Source organism: Nelumbo lutea, chromosome 2, assembly GCF_056320005.1.
Source record: "Nelumbo lutea isolate HS-2025 chromosome 2, American lotus-T2T, whole genome shotgun sequence".
NCBI classification, from domain to species: domain Eukaryota; kingdom Viridiplantae; phylum Streptophyta; class Magnoliopsida; order Proteales; family Nelumbonaceae; genus Nelumbo; species Nelumbo lutea.
The window spans coordinates 71257249-71278821 of record NC_142685.1 but is presented as its reverse complement, the minus strand read 5'-3'; the positions used below and the strand labels follow the sequence as shown (position 1 = coordinate 71278821).

The 21573-nt window shown below is 40.6% G+C and overlaps 1 protein-coding gene across 2 annotated transcripts in view; it reads left to right on the top strand.

Annotated features, from left to right (window-relative positions):
- The first annotated feature begins 60 nt into the window (after positions 1-60).
- LOC148871461 (PH, RCC1 and FYVE domains-containing protein 1-like) overlaps positions 61-21573 on the top strand; it is a 154853-nt gene continuing 133340 nt past the window's right edge. Inside the window, exons 1-3 of one of the 2 annotated variants that reach the window (XM_088967190.1) lie at positions 61-268; positions 475-503; positions 4578-4744. In XM_088967190.1, coding sequence (XP_088823316.1) covers positions 4697-4744 — 48 coding nt within the window. In that variant the 5' untranslated portion in view covers positions 61-268; positions 475-503; positions 4578-4696. Of the gene's footprint in view, positions 395-474; positions 504-4577; positions 4745-21573 lie in introns of both variants that reach the window. The other variant, XM_088967191.1, reaches the window with a different exon arrangement.

Here is a 21573-nt window from a genome sequence, read left to right as displayed (position 1 = left end):
AATTTTAGTAGTGAGAAACATGGAATATGTTACGAAATACGAATATTTCATTTTCCATGTGTCAGAGGCGGAATTCGCAAAACGAGGGACGCGGGGTCGAGTTGAGACGGTGCGAACCCGGTGGGAAAGGAAAACACGGACACATTTGGGAGAGAAGGAGTCGAGACTTGTCAGAGCGGAGCTCGTTCCTCTTCCGTCTTCCCCACTCCAGCGTCGAGCCTTAAAACGGTCGGACCTCCGGTCGTTTTTCACGCCGTCTCCGGCCACGGTGAGACCAGATCCACGTTCGGGCATCTTTCTTTGCTTGTTTTTGGTTTTTGGTCGTTCTAACCTGCCTGCAAGAGATGAGTTCTCCTTGTCCGGAAGACATGGATTCCGACGATTTCGGCTCCACGTACAACCACTTTCTCTTCAGATCTACTAAAATCTATGCAGGGCATCGTAGATCTAATGTTTTTTCTCCTATTTTTGCAGGCAGCTCTACAAACGAATCCAATGCTGAGGTAACATCTTATCTTCCACCGGTCTGCTCTTCTTTGTTAGTCATTCTACTTTTCTCTGTTTCTTGTTGTTATTTTTGTTTGGTAGAATAAAATAGAATTGTTATTGATTCTGATTGGCGATTCGAACTGCTTGATCCAAACTGTTCATGGATTTTGTCCCAAATTCTCTAATCTCCAATAAGAAACACAAGTGCTCTGCTGACTTCATTATTTTTCTATGGTGAAGTGAGAGAGGACAGACATAGATCACTGGGTGTACAGGGTTCATGGAATCTGTTCCAGATGGGTAGATTTTTTTCTTCTGAAAATGTATTCGTGTTCCTTTCTTTCTCCCGCGACCAACAAGCCAATTTCATTATGATTTGTGAATGAAAGTTCCTCATTGGTTTCCTCTGTAACAGAGTTTTAGAACATCCAATCAATTGAGCTATGATTATGATTTGTTTTAAATTTCTTTTTGATGAGTATTGTGATATTGTAATTCTGAAGTTAAAAAACAAAGAAGAAACTGTTTCTTTTAATATCTTTGATCTAAGTCATTTTTATTGTTCATGGGAACTTACGAACTTGTAAAGTTGATACCAGTACCTGTGGAGTGAGGATTGGCATGGCACCTCATTGGGAGACTTAACGTGTTTGAATCACAAGTATAAGAACAGATAATGACTGTAAAATTCACTCTTCCTAATTAGGTATGAACTGGAGTGGGTTGAGTTGAAAACTAACCCTGCTCCATATCTGTACTTTGCAGGTTTGGATCCTACTAATGATCTGCATTTAAAACTAAACATGGTACAGATCAAAATTTGGTCTAGGTATGGATCCCACCAGTGATCAGACCTGGAATTCTAATTAAATAAATGGGAAAAAATCCCAGAAACTATCCAGGAACGCTCTAATTAGAAGGAGAGAAGAAGGGCTGAAGGCAAAAGTATCAAACCAACCTATCTAATTGTCATCTGACTCTTTTTATTATTGAATCAGAAATTACACCACTACCTCTGACTGAATAGAACAAAGAAATAACAAATAGAAACAAAAGAAGAAAAAGAACAATGACCAATGACCAGCACTATAATTTAACATTCCCCCTCAAGTTGGATTGTATATATCATAAAGCTCCAACTTGTTACAAATGCATTTATTCCATTGACTCAATCCTTTGGTGAAGAGCTCAGATAGTTGATCTTTATAATTCACATAGAATTTCTCCACTAACAACTTTCTCCCTTTGCAAAGTGACAATCTAGTTCTATGTGTTTGGTTCTTTCATGACACATTGGATTGGAAGGAATATGAATAGCAACCTGGTTATCACAAAACACTTAATGGGAGATGAAACTACCACTCCTATCTCTTGTAACAACTACTTAAACCACATCAATTCACAAGTGGTATGGGCCATGGCCTTGTGCTTGACCATAATACTACTCCTAGTCCTAGTCACTACACTTTGCTTCTTACTTTTCCAAGTAACTAAGTTCCTTGCCAAAAACATGCAATATCCAGTTGTAGACTTTCTACTTGTATCTGATCCTACCCAGTTTGCATCTATATATCTTTTTAAGGAAAGTCCTCCTTTTCTTATACAACAACCTTTGACTTGGAGTACCCTTCAAATACCATAATACTCTAATAATGCCTTCCCTATGGACTGAACTTGCATTCTGAATAAATTGGCTCAATAGTCCAACACTAAAGGAAATGTTTGGACTTGTAATGATGAGATAAATCAGTTAATCTACTAATCTCCTATATCACCTAGGGTCTGCCAGAAACTCCCCCTTACTATGATACATCTTCACATTTGGATGTATAGGAATGTCTATTGACCTTGCTCCTAATAGATCGGTTTCTTCCAACAAGTCAAGCACATGCTTCCTTTGTGAGAGAGATTCCACACTTCAACCTTGGTATTTTTATGCCCTAAAATTACCTCAAGTGCCCCAAGTCCTTAGGTTGGAATTTGTTCTCTAAGAACTACTTCAACTCTCCAATACCCTGTCCATCACTCTCTATAATAATATCATCAACGTAAAGCTTTCAGGAAAATCTTTCCAAAGGTAGTTTCCCTTCTAAACATAGAGTGATCAACACTACACTATTTCATCCGAAGCTGTTGCACCACAGTACTAAATCTCCCAAACTAGGAAGACATTTGAGGAATTTGAAAGAAGCAAAAAGGTGGAGAAAGAGAAAAACAAAGCTCATTTGCAATGGAGAGGGGAATGGGATGAGGGTTTCTCAACCCAAGAAAATATGCTCACAGATGAAGATTGATGTGGGCTTTAGGATAGGGATCTTTTCTTTTGTTTAGTGTTGGGTTAGTGGCCCTTGTTTTATGGGGATATGTGTTGGGTTTGTTTTTTTGTTTTTCTTTTGGGTGTTTGGGTAATGCTCATGTTTTAAGATGCAGTTTATTGGGCCTTATTGGGTCTCTTGAGATGGCTCTCATGCTTTTGGTGATATTTTATTACCTTCCATTGTACTTCTCCTTTTTATTTTAATGAATTTTATATTTATTCTTAAAAAAATTATGGCTCTTTTATCTGCTCCCATTGGTGTTGGGAACTCTTTAAGAGCGGAAATCCTTGCTGTGTTGGAAGGAGCCAAGAGAGCCAAAGAGCTTAACCTTACTAAGATATTAATTGAAAGGGATTCTAAGCTGATTATTGACTGACTTCAAAAAGAGGTGGAGAGTGGATGGTGGGCTTTCATGAATGAGAAAAGGAAATTTAGATACTTGACACAAGGAATGGATGTCAAGATGAATTGGGTTAAGAGAGATGCCAACTCCATGGATAATGCTTTAGCTACACAAGGGGTGGGAAGAAACTCTAATTTTTGGGCTATATTGTAATTCATTTTACGACTTCTATCTGGGGGAGTTAAGAGAGTTTATCTCATCCATTTTGTATCTTCCTTTGGCTTGATTATTAATGAACTTAAGTTATTGATAAAAAATTCTCCACTTTTGTGTATATGACATTAGCATGGTTCTGGATATAGTTTGCTTCAATCTTCGATATGCATATCAATTTTGTGATTCCAACGAACTTAATTGTGGATTATCAATTTGATAATTTGATTCCATGGGATCATGGTTTAAGATCTCCCTAATTTCCCTAATATTTCCTTGACATATTTCCACTTCCGTTGGTAGTGACATGATAATTTTACTGGAATCGACATATTCCCCAATAAACACTACCATCACTATATGGAGTACAAGAGATCGTTTCCATGACATATTTCCATTTCCACTTCAATGGGTAGCAGCATGAAATTTTACTGGAATTGACATATTCCTAGTAAACACTACCAACACTACGTAGAGTACAAGAGATAGTATTATAACATAAGTTGGTGACAATATTGTAGATATATGGAGTAACAATGTTATTGCCCGCCTGACTTACTGATTACCACTTCGAGCTAGCTCAATATTCATTTCAAACATGAAGTTAAATATTAACTTTTTTGTGTAATAGATTATTTTGGTTGGTCTATTACAATCATTTACATTTTTTATGAGTTCAACTTTTTCTTTAACTCATTCTATCATGAAGCTTTGAATCTTAAGGTTTACAGGGCAATTTCAGAATGTATTCTTTTGTCTATAACCTTAGTTTCTTAACTTTGTTTAGAGATTTGGAACAAGATAATAATTTGAAAAGGTGTTCCCATGCTACTTTTATCATTTCATAAAATATCATTCTGTATTTTGCATATTTTACAATGTTTCCATCATGTCTATAATTTTTACAATATTTCCATACGATACTTCCAGCATTTCTGATATGTTTCTTATATTTGGACGATCGGCATTTTAAACCTTGAATGGGATCACATATAGCCTGTTCATTTGTTTAAAACATCAGTAATTCAATTACAGAAACAAGTTCTGTTGTTGTCTCAGGAGATACATTATCCCCATGTTATGATAGGATTATGCATAATTTAGAATTACAAGATTCTTAGTTTCACTATTGATTGCTGAGAACTTGGTGAGAGTCTTCTTATTTTCCTTTTTTTGAAGCCTTTAACATTAAAAATTGAGAAATGTGATGATAGGCCCAGGTAGACGATATTTTCATCTATGAAGACTGTGGTACCAAAGTTGTCAAACCTGATGCAGTTGCTTGAGACACAAACGCTTTTCTGGTGGTTTCTTGATAATTGTTTCAGATGGAATGGCAGATCCAGTTAGTTATGGGAATCCAGAGCGTGATGTTGAGCAAGTAAGTTTTGTTTCTTTTTCATTATAGTTGTGTGTCTTTTCTTATTTTCTCGAGGATATGCTTTTTTAATGCTTGTGCCATTTTTCATCAGTCTCACATCTTGATTCTATCTAAATCAACATTCTTCCTATGGCTATTTTTTAATCTGTTTTAGGAAATGCCTATACAAACAATATTCAACCATCCTAAAGATTACAAAGGAAAAGATTTCTCCTATTTATTTTTCTGATAATAAGCAGTAAAATGGGACCATTTCCGTTACCTTGGTTTAATAATTCATAACAGAGGAGAGATTGAGGAGGGTGTCTCCCATACAACTAGAGTAGGATGGGCGAAACAGATTGGTGCATCCGTAGTCTTATGTAATAGGCAAAAACCACTCAGGCTAAAAGGCTAAAAGGAAAATTCTATAAAATGGTTGTAATGCCAGCAATGTTGTATGGAGCTGTTGTTGGGAACTCATTGCAATGCAGTTATTAGGATTGTATGGTACTTAATGGGAACTCTGGGACATTGGTTGTTGTACAAATTTAGAGGGAAACTTGGAAAAGAAGGTTATATAGATGCTGATTGGGTTGGTTTTACCTCTAATAGGAGGTCAACCACAGGATATTGTACTTTCCTTGGAGGTAATTCGGTAACCTGGAAGAGTAAGAAGCAGACAATTGTGGCAAGAAGCAATGCTGAGGTTGACTATAGAGTCATGGCACATACGACTTGTGAGCTAGTGTGGTTAAGGTACCTACTTAAAGAGATTGGATTTTTAGTATGCACCCCCGTGAAATAGTAAAAGAAAATATTTCACTAAAAAAGAAAAAAAGTACAGGCTGTTAAGGTTGTTAAGGCAACACCTTCAAACAAAACATAAACCACTGTGTTTCCAGCAGTAGTACTCTGTGTGGACTGGAGAAATTAACCTCCTCTAGTCCTGGTTTGTAGTACACCTGGTATCTTGGTGATGGTCCTTCCCTATCTACAGTATTTTCTTAGCTGAATAAGTTTGGCCTGAGGGATCTATCATGTCTTTTGAGGACTTTTCTATATCTGGTGTCTCTTCAAATCAAAGTGGACTGATTGGGGGGTTAGACATGAACTTCCCTATGGCTGTTATTCCCCTAGATGGTATCAATTACCTAGAGTGGTCAAAGGGGATTAAACTCTATATCACTGCAAGGGGGAAGATAGGATATATCAATGGGAAGATTAAGGAACCAAAGTCTAGAAGTGCTGAGTATGGCAATTGGAATTGGGAGAGTGGCTTCTAGCGTCTATGCTGCCCAAGTAATAAGAAACTTCATGTAGGTTGACATAGCTTATGAGATTTTGGAACAAGCCAGTTCACGTATTCCGAGTAGTGGCTTTATTCATAGGTTTATTAGTTGGAAGTTGAATCCACTACCTATAAGTAGGGGGAGAGGATTTTTTCACTATGTTACTCAGATTTGACCTCAATTTGAAAGGAGTTGGACCATTATCAGAGTATGGACTGGAAGTGTAATGAGGATGGAAAAGCCTACAAGTGTCTTTTCTCCTAACAATGGGTGTTTGCTTTTCATTTGGGGCTGAACCCAATGTATGAATCTATTAGGGTGTAGATCTTGGGAAGTAAAGATGGAGGAGAATACAAGAAATGTGATAAATAGTTCTTACGGGGAGCCAATTGCTTTGATATCCAAGGGGGTTGCAAATATAAATGGTGGGAATTCTTTTAAGAAGGGTGAATCAAGATCAGGTCTGGTCTTTCTTTTTTGAGAGTATTCCTGATTGTCCTCCTCTTTTTGGCACTTCCTAGACCTCTTACGTTCCACCTGATTATCTTCATTTCAACCTGCTTGTGACCCCTTAACAATAGCTGCCTAGTATTCCCCTCTTTTTCTTTTCAAGCTCCTCTTTTCCTTCTCATAATTTATTCCACACTTAAACTTATATATCTCGCTTTGCTTCCTTCTTTTCTTTCCTTTCTTCCTCATATATACCTTACTTCCTTCAATCTTCCTTCCCACTCTTCTCTTTCCTTCTGACTCTTCTTTCCCCTCTTGATTCAGCCTCCTTGCTCCCACATGGGTTAAAGTTTGGGGTACAATCTTTGGTTAAGTGATGGGGTGGTTTTCTCTATTTTTGCTATTCTCCATATCTAGGGTCTGGTCAAATAGGTTTTCCAGGATTTTTTTTTGATAATTAAATAGGTTTTCCAGGATTTTTTTTTATAATTAAATAGGTTTTCCAGGATTAAGGACCAGATTCTAGCTCTCTCTTGTTCTAAACCGTTGTCCAATAGGTTCTCAGAATCTTTAGTTGTGGCACATCCAATTGAGAGATTCTTAGGAGGAGTGGCACTGGCTGGACCTGCGCAATCACTTTCTTTCCTTGCCTTTCTCTTTTCCATTAACGGTGTGGTGTCCCTAGCCCTAAGAATGTGGCAGAGGCTCTATTTACACTTAAATGGACAGATGCAATGAAAAAAGAGATCAACGCCTTATGTAAAAATGGTACATGGCAGTTGGTAGACTTTCTTGAAGGAAAGAAACCAGTAGTATGTAAGTAGGTGTTTATAGTTAAACAAAAGGCTGATGTCATAGTGGAAAAGTATAAAGCCAGTTAGTGGCAAAGGGGTTTAATTAAGTGTATTGAGTAGATTATATAAAGACATTTTCCCTAATAGACAAGATGGACTTTATCAGAATCTTCTCCATTGGCAACTAATCTTGATTGGGATCTTCACTAGTTGGATATAAAAAATGCTTTCTTGAATGGTGATCTTGAAGAAGAGGTGTACATGGTCCAACCCCTAGTTTCTATGCCCAGGGTAATGAGAGGAAAGTGTGCAAGCTGAAGAAGTCCTTGTATAGTTTAAAACAATTATCAAGGGCTTGGTTCAATAGCTTTCATTTAGCTGTGCAACATATAAGCTTTAAGTAGTGCTAGTTTGATTATACATTATTTGTGAAGAGGGGGTAAGGTGAAATTGCAGCTTTAATAGTGTACGTTGATGACATTAGTAGTCATTGGTGATGATATTAGTGTATGTTTAGCCACTCAGTTTGAGGTGAAAGATCTAGGTCCCTATAGTATTGCCTTTGAATTGAAATTTCCCGCTCACAAAAGGGGATCTTCATTTCACAGAGGAAATACATTTTAGATCTATTATAGGATTAAGGAAAGTTAGGAGTGAAACCAATTGACTATCCCATTGATCCAAATCACATGTTGGGTGATTACCATTGGTAAATTGCAAATCTGCAATAGATGTGAAACAATTCCAGAGACTTGTGGGAAGGTTCTTATGTCTATGAACCGACCTGACATTGCTTATGTTGTGGGTGCCCTTAGCTAGTTCATGCATGCCTCTAAGACCACTCATTTAGAGGATGCCGAGAGGATCCTTAGGTATCTCAAGAAGTTTCCCTGAGCTGGTTTGTTGTTCTAGAAAAATGGGCATTTGAAGGTTGAAGTATATAAAGATGTTAGTTGGGTTGGATCAGTTGATGATAGAAAATTCACTAGTGGTTATCGTATCTTTGTGGGAGGAAACCTAGTCACGTTGAGAAGTAAGAAACAAGGACATTGCTAGAGTCCGTATAAAACAAGATCCATGTTTGTGAGATAGCATGTTCAAGGAGATGTGGATATGATCGACAACCAGGGCTAAGGGAGATGGATGAATACTCATCTATAGTGAAACGGAGAAGAAAAATGGACATCAAAGCTAAGAGTTTTTGCTTCGAAGAAGGAAGATACAAGGATAGGTGGATGCTAAAGATTAGAGAAGAGAAGAGGCCCACCATTTTCACCGACGAGGAAGTGGTTGGATGATTGAAGGGCTTCATGGATGGGACAACTTTCTCCATTAAAAGACTGGGATGGAAGAGTGAAGTGAATGTAGATGGAAAAAGTTTTGAAGCTGAGATGAGGAGAAATGTGAAAGGATGGTTCGTGGTGATCTTAGAAAGATTTGGAGATGATAGAAAACAAATATTGTGTGTGTGAGGATAGAAAGAGAGCAAGGTGGAGATTGTTCACAGATATACTACAAGAGTTTATGCTGAACACGATAGAGAAACAAAGCTCAAAACATAGAAGGGACACCAAGGTCTATAACAATCAGAGTTACAAAGAAAAATCGAAGGAAGGAAAACAAAAGGTAGGAGATCTACAAGCGATTGTATGTAGTAATACCAGAAGTCGAAGGATGCTCCTAGATATGGAGAAAGAATCTTGGAAGAAAAACTTGATTTTAACATCAACCAAAAAAGTGTCAGATTGGGGAAGAATTGCAGAGGTTTGTGGAGAAATTCAACATAAAAGGAATCATGAACATCAAACCTTTTGATGATTTGAAGGCTGTGTTACTTGGAGCTAGTGAAGAAGAGGATGACTCCAGAGATTGAATGTCCATTACAATCTGACTTCCCGAACTCAGGTAATTTGGATTCCAAACCTCTTCTTGTTTTTGATGCCTATGTTGAATCTACTGCTGAGCCTCTTAGTGTGGATTTTGACCTTAACCTTCCTATTGCAGTTTGTAAAGAAAAACAAACATGTGCTAAATATCATATCTCAAACTATGTCTCTTATGATACCTTATCTCCCTCTTATTGTTCCTATATCTCTTCTATTGCTTATGTTTTTATCCCTTACAGGAAATGGAGGCACTTGAAAAAGTGTTGAGAATAGAACGAAAGGAATTGTTGCTAGAGGAGACTTTTTACCAAAAGGAGCTTACAATTAAGATCAGAGAAGGAAAGAAAGGAATTGTTCTGTTAGTGGGAGATGTCGTTCCGTGGTTTCAGAGTTTCCTAGATGGTGCCGCTGGCTAGGTGAGTTGGAGTGAAAGGTGGAAAGGTACGCTAAGGCAGGCAAGGAGACAATACACAGCTGAGAGAAGGAAGAACTCTAGTGGTTGGTTTGTTACCTTGGAAGAGAAGTTCGACAAAAGGAAGAGACAGATATTAGTTATCCCTGAAGGTGTGGACAGCAGTGGCTAATGCTCTACACAGGAGATTAGTCAGTAAGGAATCGAAGGCAGTGAAGGTGCAAACAGAGAGAGTAGTTGGCGGACAAAGTAAGAAAGAAGAGATGACAGAAAGAAGAAAGAGACTAGAGAGGCTGGGCTTAGAAGACATAGTGGGAACCCAAGGAAAGCCAACTGTGGCGTTTACTATCCCAGAACCAAGAGCTGCATTGGATGAGGAGAAAGGAAACTAGGAAAAGAAATACATCTTATCTACGAGGGAGGAGGTGAAGGACTGGAAGGGGCTGCTAGAAGAGGTGACAACAAAGCTTGGATTGAACTAGATGGTCATCCTTATTCCTTTCCACGATAGGAAAGCAATCCTTGATGTGGGTGAGTTGTTGATGGATTTCACTATGTCGGAAACGAGTGAAGGTCCTGTAAGAATTGAAAACCGGTGTCCTCTTTCAAATGAGGTTGCTGTTGTAGATGGAAGCTTTAAACTGAAGCTGCTGGGTTTACCCTTTCATCTATGGCAAAAATCAACCTTGGAGAATCTGGTGCAGGTGATGGGCCGTGTTCTTCTGTCGTATAAGACCACAGATTTGAGGGCAACACACTTGAGAGTTGCTGGAATGAAGCCTGAGGAAGTTCCAAGGGTAGTACAAATATGTGCAGAAGGCTATTGGTATAAAGTCTGGGTGAGTTCGGAAGTTGAAACGTTAGAGTGGCTAGGGAGGTCGAAGCTTGAGGGTGATGATGACGTGGCAAGATGGGTTACAGTTGGCAGGTTTGAGCAAAGGAAGTCTGGACATGTGGCAGCCGTTGGAGTGAAGGTTTCTCTGAATGAGGAAGCTGAAAAGTCGAAGGTCAAAAGCAAAGAGGCATTTGTGGAAAAGTTTTCAAATTTTTTTGAAAACCAAAACAACTCTACCACTGTTTTGTCCTATGCAGACTTGGTCAAAGGGGTAACCAGGTCAGACCAGAGAGGGGGGGTTCGGCCCAAGACTAAGTTCGAGCTACGCACCACACTCTTTGAACCAACTGGTTCATTTTCGGGTCGGGTGGTTCTCATCGAGTTGAAGGGCCACAATCAGCTTTTGGACTCATGTGACCACTTAAGTGGTCACGTGAGTCGAATCTCTACTCAGCCATTGATAGACAAGAATATGGGTTTATCTTCTTCACGTGGCCCGACCCCTGAGAACCGAATTTTTTCTTTAGGCAACCAGAGCTTATTGAAGAGGAAGCTGGGCTGGTTACTAGTGACAAAACACAGAGAAGGTGACCAAGATGGATCAGAACGAGAAAGGCCAAACCCGAGGTTCTCCAGGGGGAGTAAGGAAGACTGTGAAGACGAGGACGACGGATGGGTAAGTTGCGACAATTCAGAGGAGATGTCAGACTCAGATGTTGAAGCTGAACTTTAGTGGGAAGATCATCAAGGAGAGTTGGAAGATGCCCTGAATATTGATATCCTTTTCTTAGAGCATGTTGTACAGGCTGCTCATCATAATTCGAGTAGAGACGGCATAGACGGGGATGAACGACAAAGCCTTGGAAGTACGAACAAGGGTGAAGTTGGCCTAGGTGCCAACCAAATAAGCCTACACGAAGAGTTTATGGACTTACCCAGTTGAATGTCTCTTCTCTTTCTCCTTCAGTCCCAAGTATGGCCGTGGTTTCGATTTTAGATATTAATGTTTGCTCTGCCTGTGATGTTTGTCTTTCAGATCCTAGTCGTGCCCCTTTGCTGAATACCCAAGGTCCAAAGGCTGATATTGAGGAGGTTGGGGAGTTACAGGAGGGGGGTGAGAAGGTGGTGAGGGTGGGGAGAACAGATCCAAATGAAATAACCAAAGGGGAAACTAAGAAGGACAGTGGTAAGATGGAGGAGGAGAAGGAGGGGAATAAGAGGAGTGAGGTAAAGGGGAAAAGGAAGAGAAGGAAGAGGAAGAAGTAGAGTCATTAGCTGAGTTTTTAGAAAAGTTAGGTTGTAAGGTGAGAAACCTAAACGAGCTGAAAGGGTATTTACGGGCTGAAAAAGATGGTGGGAATAGGAGGAAGAGAAGGTTGGGCGAAGCTGAGAAATTAAATTTGGAAGTGAACGTGAGCACAGGGGGTAGAGTGAGGAAAGGGAGGGGAAGAAAAGGAGGCTACTAGAAGGAAAGGGAGTGGGGCTAGGTAGAGCTGTGGAAGGAATGAAGATTATAAGCTGGAATGTGAGAGGATTGGGGGGTGTAAGAAAAAGAGCCTTAATAAAGGAAGTTTTAGAGAAAGAAAATCCAGATATTGTTTTAATTCAGGAATCTAAACTTATGACTTTTGACAAAAGGTGGGCTAGAAGTGTGTGGAGAGTGAACGGACTGAGGTGGGTTATGAGCCTAGGAGGGGCTCATCTGGAGGGTTAATTACTTTGTGGAAGGATGAAGTAGTGAGGGAGTGGAAGAATTAGTGGGAAGGTTCTCAATTTCTGTCAAATTTAAGCAGGTGTCAGATGGATTTGAGTGGGTCCTTACCAATGTTTATGGTCCCAATGATTACTGTTAAGATGTGCCGAATAGGGGTAGTTTAGTCTTCTTCTGTTTATTAACTTGCTTATGTGGCAGTGTTATTAGAGATACTCTGCCCCACACTTAAGTAAGGTCATTTCTGTCTTTGTAACTATGATTAGAATCTAATATAGATTAAGGGGGTCGACTGAATGGGTTAACCATCAGATTTTCGACAGACCCTTCTTCTTCTTCTCTTCTTCTTCTTCTTCTTCTTCTTCTCCTCTTCCTGTTCGGACTACTGTAGCAACAGTCGAAACATGGTAGAGCAATGCTCCTGACCTAAGTCAGTTGGTAAAGCACCTCAGCAATGTTCGTGACTCTTCACCTTCGTTTCTGATCAGTCGATGGAGAGAACTGGTTCGCCCTAGGTCAGAAACATTACAGCTTGTCTCTCTGCTGCGCATAACCTTCTTCAACAAGGAAAGTGACTTCAATAGTGAATGGTTGATTGATATTCTCAAAGGAAGGTCGGTTCTCTCTTCTTCTAGTGTTACTTATATTTTTGGGTAGAAACCCAACAAGAAGCTGTTGTACTGAGTAGAACCTAGAGAACTAGGTTCATTGTTGCCCTAGGAAGGGCTGTGTGTGCAGTAGCCGAATGGTGTAGGGTTGCTGTAAGTCGTTGAATGGTGTTAGGGCTGCTGTAAGTGGCCGAGTGGTGTAAGGTAGAATGCAGTGACCTTGCCGAACTCCTTGTGGTTGTGTAATGCCCTCTTAAGTGTGTTAAATAAGTCTGAACCGGGTGCAGCAGATTTGGCTGTGTTGTGGTGCTTGAGTGGTTGTAAGAGAGCCTCTACTTGTGATTAGTGAATGGTAAACTGATGCTTATGTGGGACGTAAGTGTGTGAAGTCAGCAGTAGTGTGAATAAGAACAAGTGTGTGAAGTCAGCAGTGGTGTTTAGAGGCTGCAATAGGTGCTGAAATGTCAAACTGTGAACAACATCAATCAGCTTGTAGCTGAGAAGTAAAGTTAGAGACAACTGTGAAAGAGTACAATGGCAGCAATAGGAGATGGCTACAATGATCAGAAACCTAGTGTAGTAATTTCCTCCAACTACCTAGGAGTACAAATGACCTCAATTAAGCTAAATGGGGAGAACTATGTTCCATGGGCTAAATCAGTGGAAGTTTTTCTCAAGGCAAATAAGAAAGCAAAGCATGTTAGAGATGAGAAGCCACCGGTTGACTCTCTAGGGTTTGATGATTGGGAACAAGAAGATGCTCAAACCATGACTTGGCTGTGGAATAGTATGGAACCCAAAATCAATGCCAACTTCATGTTCCTTGATACGGCTAAGGATATATGGGAGCATGCTAAGAAGCTATATTCTGGACAAGATAACACAACAAGAGTATATCAGCTGTATCAGGAGTACTTTGATTTATAACAAGGAACCAAAACACTAGAAGAGTTCTATGCCTGCATGAAGAATATAAGGAATGAACTCAATGTCTATGATCCCCTTACTCCAGATATTCAAGTTCACCAACAACAAAGGGAGCAGCTAGATGTTACAAGATTCTTAGTGGGGCTGAAGTCGGAATATGAACCAGTTAGAGCTCAAATATTTGGGGGCTCTACTCTTCCTACACTTGAGGAAGTATTCTCAAAACTTCGTAGAATCTCTTTGGGCCAGACAGAGAACCCCACACAGTATGATAGATCAGCACTTGTGACAGCTAGAAGTGGTCGACATAGTACAAGAGGGGGAGGTCATGCCTCCCGAAGAGGCCGTGGTAGTTCCATGTTTGGCCAGGGTGGTGGTCGTGACTCAGGGGGAGGTCGTGGCAAAGGAAAGAGTAACTCTGCAAGGAAGTGTACTCATTGTGGCAGGGAAGGACACACGGTGAATTTCTGTTATGATCTACATGGCCCTCCCTCTAAATGGGCTAATCATGTTGTAACAGGCGAGGTTGCTATTAGTGACAGTAAACTGGCAGACCTAACTCCTTCCACATCTACATCTACTTCTGGGAGGGAGATGGTGAGTGTTCTGCGTGATGAGTATGAACGGTTCCTTCAAACTACTTCACTGCATACCACTGCCACACATGCCCAATCAGGTATTGCTTGCATGTCATCTAAAATTCCTTCATGGATTATTGACTCTAGAGCCTCAGATCGTATGACCGGGACTCCAGGTGTGTTCTCTTCTCTTGTTGAAACCTCCACACCACAAACTATTAAACTTGCCAATGGGTCCTCATCTCCCATCTGTGGTGTTGGTAATGTTGACTTGGCTTCTGTCCCTTTATCATCTGTTTTATACGTATCTAAGTTTCCATTCAATCTTATGTCTGTTAGTAAAATAACCAAAGCTCTTAACTGTTCTGTTACCCTCTTTCCTTCCACTTGTGTTTTTCAGGATCTCAAGACGGGGAAGAAGATTGGTGGGGGGCATGAAGCCGGTGGATTGTATTACCTTGATGGCGGTGGATCTTCAATTGCACTTCAGACTTCCCTTACTCCTCTACAATGGCATTGCCGACTAGGACATCCATCTCTTAAGGTCCTCAAGATGTTGGTTCCATCATTGAGTCAGTTGTCAGTTCTACAATATGAGTCATGTTAGTTTGGTAAACACCGTCGTGGGTCCTTCAGTCCAAGAGTTGAGAGTTGTATGTTGAGTCCTTTTTCTTTGGTTCACTCAGATGTTTGGGGTCCGATCAAAATAGAGTCTTATAATGGGTACAAGTATTTTGTCTCCTTTATTGATGATTGTTCAAGAATGACATGGATTTACTTAATGAAAGAAAGAAGTGAATTATTTTCCATTTTTCAAAAATTCCATGCTGAAATATGCACACAATTTGGTGTTCCAATCAAAGTTCTCCGTTCAAATAATGGTCGTGAATACTTTCTTACTGCATTTCAACAGTAATTAGAACAGCATGGCATTATTCATCAGACCTCGTGTGCTTTCACCCCTCAACAAAATGGGGTGGATGAACGGAAGAATCGTCATCTTCTTGAAATTGCTCGGTCTATGCTTCACCACATGCATGTTCCTAAACGGTTTTGGAGTGATGCTGTACTCACTGCATGTTTTCTCATTAATCGGATGCCTTCTTTTATTCTTCATGGTCGGTCCCCCTTCTCCATCTTGTTTCCCACTTTATCTCCGTTTCCATTAACTCCTCGTGTCTTTGGTTGTGTGTGCTTTGTTCATAATCTGAGTCCTGGAATAGACAAGCTAGATGCACGCTCAATTAAATGTGTCTTCCTTGGCTACTCTCAGACTCAAAAAGGGTACAAGTGTTATAATCCTCTTGCCCGAAAGTGCTATGTCTGCCCTGATGTCACATTTTTTGAGTTTGTCCCCTTCTTCTCCAGTCATGAAGCACCCTTGTCCTCACCCTTACCTCCTCTTCCTCTTCCTGTCAGTGATTCAGTTCCAGAGGCTGTTGTTGGAGTAGACTCATCTCCTCATCCAGTGCAGGTCACCACTGAACGACCACCGATCCGACGAGTGTATACACGTCAAATGACACCGGCCCCTTCTCCTGCTTCTACCTCATCTGCGTATCCTCTCATGGCTCTTATTGCTGAACCTTCAGATCTTGACCTACCCATTGCCTTACGGAAAGGTAAACATAGTTCCACACTCCATCCCATTCCCAATTTTGTTTCATTATCTCGTCTTTCTACCTCACATCATCAGTTTGTTTCACTTTTGTCTTCTATTTCCCTACCTAACAATGTTCAAGAAGCTCTTAGTTCACTTGGATGGCGGCGGACAATGGAGGAGGAACTTTCTGCCCTTCAACATACTCAAACGTGGGAACTTTCTACTCTTCCACCTGGGAAGCATGCTGTGGGCTGTAAATGGGTGTATACTGTGAAATACTTGCCAGATGGTAGTGTGGAGCGTCTGAAGGCCAGACTTGTTGCTAAAGGTTACTCACATGTGTATGGTGTGGACTATATGGAGACATTCTCTCCGGTGGCTAAAATTGGTTCCGTTCGTGTTCTAATTTCCTTGGCAGTTATGTATGATTGGCCTCTCCTTCAACTTGACATAAAGAATGCCTTCCTCCATGGTGATCTAGTGGAGGAGGTATATATGGAGCAACCACCTGGGTTTGTTGCTCAGGGGGAGGGTGATAAGGTGTGCAGGCTGAAGAAAGCAATTTATGGGTTGAAGCAATCTCCACGTGCTTGGTTTGGGAAGTTCAGCAAAGTGGTGAAGAGTTTTGGAATGAAGCAATGCCAGGTTGATCACTCAGTGTTCAGCTATGACTCAGAAGCTGGGAAGATTTTATTAGTCGTCTATGTGGATGATATTGTCATCACTGGTAGTGATAAATTGGGGATTGGCAAACTAAAGGTATTTCTGCAAAATCATTTTCAAACAAACGACCTTGGAACATTAAAGTATTTCTTGGGAATCGAGGTTGCCAGGTCAAAACAAGGTGTGAATCTGTGCCAAAGGAAATATGTTCTTGATCTATTGGAAGAAACAGGACTGTTAGGTGCAAAGCCGGCTGAGACCCCTATGGAACCAAATGTTAAGTTGAGCAGTGATACAGGAGAAGTATTTGAAGATCCTAGAAGGTATAGACAACTAGTGGGAAAGCTGAACTATCTGACTATCACGAGACCCGACATCTCCTTTGCAGTCAGTGTGGTGAGCCAATTCATGCAGAACCCTCGTATACCTCATTGGGATGCAGTCCTTAGAATTGTGAGGTATCTGAAAGGAGCTCCAGGCTGTGGGCTATTGTATAAACCAAGAGGAAAACTTGAAGTAGTTGGGTATACAGATGCAGACTGGGCAGGCTCAGTGAGTGACAGGAGATCTACTACAAGCTATTGCACATTTCTGGGAGGAAATCTTGTGACATGGAAGAGTAAAAAGCAGACGGTTGTAGCCAGAAGCAGTGCTGAAGCCGAATATAGGGTCATGGCTCACACTACCTGTGAATTAGTGTGGCTGAGGAATCTCCTACAAGAAATTGGATTTCACATGGATAAACCTATGAAATTGTACTGTGACAACCAAGCTGCACTACATATCTCATCCAATCCTATCTTTCATGAGAGAACAAAGCACATAGAGGTTGATTGCCACTTTGTGAGAGAGAAGGTTCTTGCCAGGGAGATAAATACAGAACATGTGGGCTCCAATGACCAGTGGGCAGATTTGCTTACAAAAGCTCTAAGCTCAGGGAAAGTGAGCTATCTATGTAACAAGTTGGGATTATATGACATATATTCTCCAGCTTGAGGGGAAGTGTTAAGATGTGTCGAATAGGGGTAGTTTAGTCTTCTTCTGTTTATTAAGTAACTTGCTTATGTGGCAGTGTTATTAGAGTTACTCTGCCCCACACTTAAGTAAGGTCATTTTTGTCTTTGTAACTATGATTAGAATCTAATATAGATTAAGGGGGTTGACTGAATGGGTTAACCATCAGATTTTTGACAGACCCTTCTTCTTCTTCTCTTCTTCTTCTTCTTCTTCTTCTTCTTCTTCTCCTCTTCTTGTTCGGACTACTGTAGCAACAGTCGAAACACAAACAAAGGAAGGAGCTTTGGGAGGAACTGGGAGATATTAGAGGTCTGTGAGAGGGGCCGTGGTGTGTGGGAGGGGATTTCAATGTGATAAGGTTCATTGAAGAGAGCAATAAGGTGAGACAAAGGAGCAAGATGAAAAACAGCCCTTGAAGTATGGGACTGTGCAAGAAAACCAGAAAGAACAAACAAGAGAAGATTAGAGATGCTAAGAGAGAGAGAGCTACGACAAGGAGGGTTAGAGGATGAGAGGTTCGAACTTAAACCTCCCTCTAACACTCTAATACACTTTTATTAAGTTGATCTTTGAGTAATTACAAGAGAGGCCCTTGGTTGGACAAGAAATTAAAAAAAAACTGAGTATAGAAGAGTATGGGCCCAAAATAAGGCCCATTACAGAGAAGAACATAAATATAACATAGAATAACAGCCTATGCGCCATTCGGCCCATCTTCTCTACACTCCCCCTCAAGCTGAGCATAGATGTTAATCATGCCCAGCTTGCCAGTGTCATGCTGAAGCCTTGCCTTGGGAATACCCTTGGTGAGAAAATCTGCCAATTGTCCTTCAGAAGTAATGAATGGAAGACACACTTCACCCGAAGAGACTCTTTCTCCAATAAAGTGTCTATCAACCTCAATATGTTTAGTTCTATCATGTTCTACGGGGTTGTGGGCAATGTTGATGGCAGCCTGATTATCACAGTACAACATAATTGGCTTGTCATAATCAATCCCAAGTTCTTCCATCAATGACCTTAGCCACAATAGTTTAGAGACTCCATGTGCCATGGCCCTATATTCTGCTTCTGCTGAGGATCGGGCCACAACTGATTGTTTCTTGCTCCTCCAAGAGACAACATTACCAACCACCAGACTGCAATACCCTGAAGTAGATCTTCTGTCATCAATATTTCCAGCCCAGTCAGCATCAGTATAGCTTCAAGTTTCAGATGTCCATGCTTGGTATACGAAACCCCTTTTCCTGGAGAGCCTTTCAAATAACACAAAATTCGTTCTTCAGCTGCCATATGAGTGTCTCGAGGAGCATGCATGAATTGGCTAATACAACTAACAACATATGCAATATCTAGCCGAGTCATGCATAGGTACAGGAGCTTCCCAAGAAGTCTTTGAAAGACCCCTTTATCTTCCAACAATGTTCCATCTGTAGCGGAAAGTTTGTGACTCATATCAATAGGAGTTGCAGCTGGTCTAGCACCCATCTTCCCAGTTTTAGAGAGCAAGTCAAGGACATACTTCCTTTGGGAGATAAGAATCCCATCCTTGGATCTAGCAACTTCTATGCCAAGGAAGAATCTCAACTCCCCTAGATCCTTAATCTCAATATTTGTACGAAGGAAAGATTTAAGAGCACGAATTCCTGAGGCATCATTATCAGTCACAACAATGTCATCAACATACACAATGAGATATACTGACAGAGATTCACTTCTCTTCACAAAAAGAGTATGAGCTGACTGTGTCTAAGTATAGCCAAATTTAGCGTGTTCTAAATTTCTCAAACCATGCTATAAGAGACTGTTTGAGGTCATAAAGAGATTTCTTCAATTTGCATACCTTTTCTTGCATATCACTTCCATACATTCTTGGAGGGAGAGACATATAGACCTCCTCATGTAAGTCACCATTCAGAAACACATTCTTTACATCGAACGGATAAAGGGGCCAATCAAAGTGAGCTGCCAAAGAAAAGAGAACCCTCACAGATGTCATCCTAGCAACAGGAGCAAAGGTCTCCAAGTAATCAATCCCATACATCTGTGTGTAGCCTTTGGCAACCAGTCTGGCCTTGTACCTCTCAATAGTCCCATCAGCTCGGTATTTAATGGTAAAGACCCACTTGCAACCAACCGGATCCTTCCCTTCAGGCAAATCCACCACTTCCCAAGTGTCATTTTTGTATAGGGCAACCATTTCAGATTCCATGGCATCTCTCTATTCTGGAATCTCAAGAGCTTTTGACACAGACCTAGGAATAGGGTTGGAAGCAACTGAAGAGAGATAGGCAAAGTATGAAGGAGAAAGTAGATCATAAGAAAGGTGTTTAGAAATGCAATGTGCATTATGCTTCTGTTTTCCTTTCCTAAGCAATGGGAACATCAAGATCCGGGAAAGATGGTTCCAAAGAGGTTGAAACAACACCTGTTGTCTCATCTGTGATTGGAAGTGTATGATGCTCATCTGTTGTAAGGGAAACAACCTGCTCATTCTTGGATCTTTGCCTTTGATACACCTTGGGATTGTGGGTAGGACGAGGAGGTAAAGAGAAAGGAGCACTAGGACAAGGAGAATGAAGTGACTGATCCTCCCTTGGTTCATTTGGTGGGGACACAAGCTTATCAAGAGACTCAATTGGGACAGGGAGAGGAAGAGCAAACACTTGTGACAAACTCTCCCCCTGTTGACAATGTCCTTCCTGAGAGGACCCATAAAAAAGAGAAAGTTCATCAAAGGTGACATCCATTGAGACATACCGAGTGCCAGTCTTTGGATCAAAATAACAATAACCCTTTTGTGTGGGGGAATAATCAAGGAAGATGCATTTGTGGGCTTTTGGATCAAACTTATGTCTCTGGGCACTTGGAATGTGAACATAACAGGTGCAACCAAACACACGAAGAGGAATAGGTAAGATATTCTTATCTGGATGAAGAAGACTAAAGGGGGATTTAAACCCTAAAACCCTGGATGGCATACGGTTTATGAGATAGGTAGCAGTGAGAACAACATCACCCCAAAATCTTGTGGGAGCATGTGAGGCAAACAAAAGGCTCCTTGCAACTTCAACAATATACCTATTTTTTCTTTCAGCAACTCCATTCTGTTCAGGGGTTCTAACACAAGAACTTTGATGAATAACTCCCATGTCAGAGAGATAAAAGGATAAACTCTTCTCAAAATACTCTTTTGCATTGTCAGATATGAAAATATTAATTCTAGTATCAAACTGAGTTAAAACAAATTCATGAAATTGCCTCACAAGTCTTGGAACTTCATCATGAGATTTCATTAGGTATATCCAAGTGAATCAAGAAAAATCATCAATAAACAAGATGAAATATCTGTAGCCCCCCATAGAAGATAAGTGGTAAGGCCCCCACACATCAGAGTGCACAATATTAAAAGGAAAAGATGATCTTTTATTGCTCAAAGGGTAATTGTTTCTACAATGCTTTGATAACTGACACGACTCACAGTTAAGACTGGACACACTGATTCCCTTAAACAGTTCAGGAAATAGATGACTTAAAGCAGAAAAAGGCAAATGACCCAAATGACAATGACTCAACATGATTCGACTGACAGACTCTGAAGAGGTAGAACCAAAGGCAGCATTCTTAGGATGATCTAGGCATTGTCCAGGAGTGTCAAGCAAGTATATTCCATTCGCTTCATGGCCACTCCCAATCACCTTCCGGGACTCCAGATCCTGAAAAACACAACGAGAAGGAAAAAATGTTACACAACAATTCAATGACTTGGTTAAGCTACTTAGAGATAAAAAATTGGTATTTAACCTAGGTACATGAAGGGTGGAAGATAGGAGTAAGGAGTCCGTAGCCTTGACAGTTCCTTTGCTAGAAATAGAGGCAAGAGAGCCATCAACTAAGGTGATTTTGTCACGACCAGGAAGCAATTCATATGAAACAAACAAAGTGGAAAGGTTGGTCATGTGATCAGAAGCACCTAAGTCTATGATCCAAGGGGTCTTAGGATTACCTGAGGTGGTCCTTGAACCTTCCATTGTGGACTCCAGGGTGTGGTACCTTGTTCCCTCAGGTATCTTC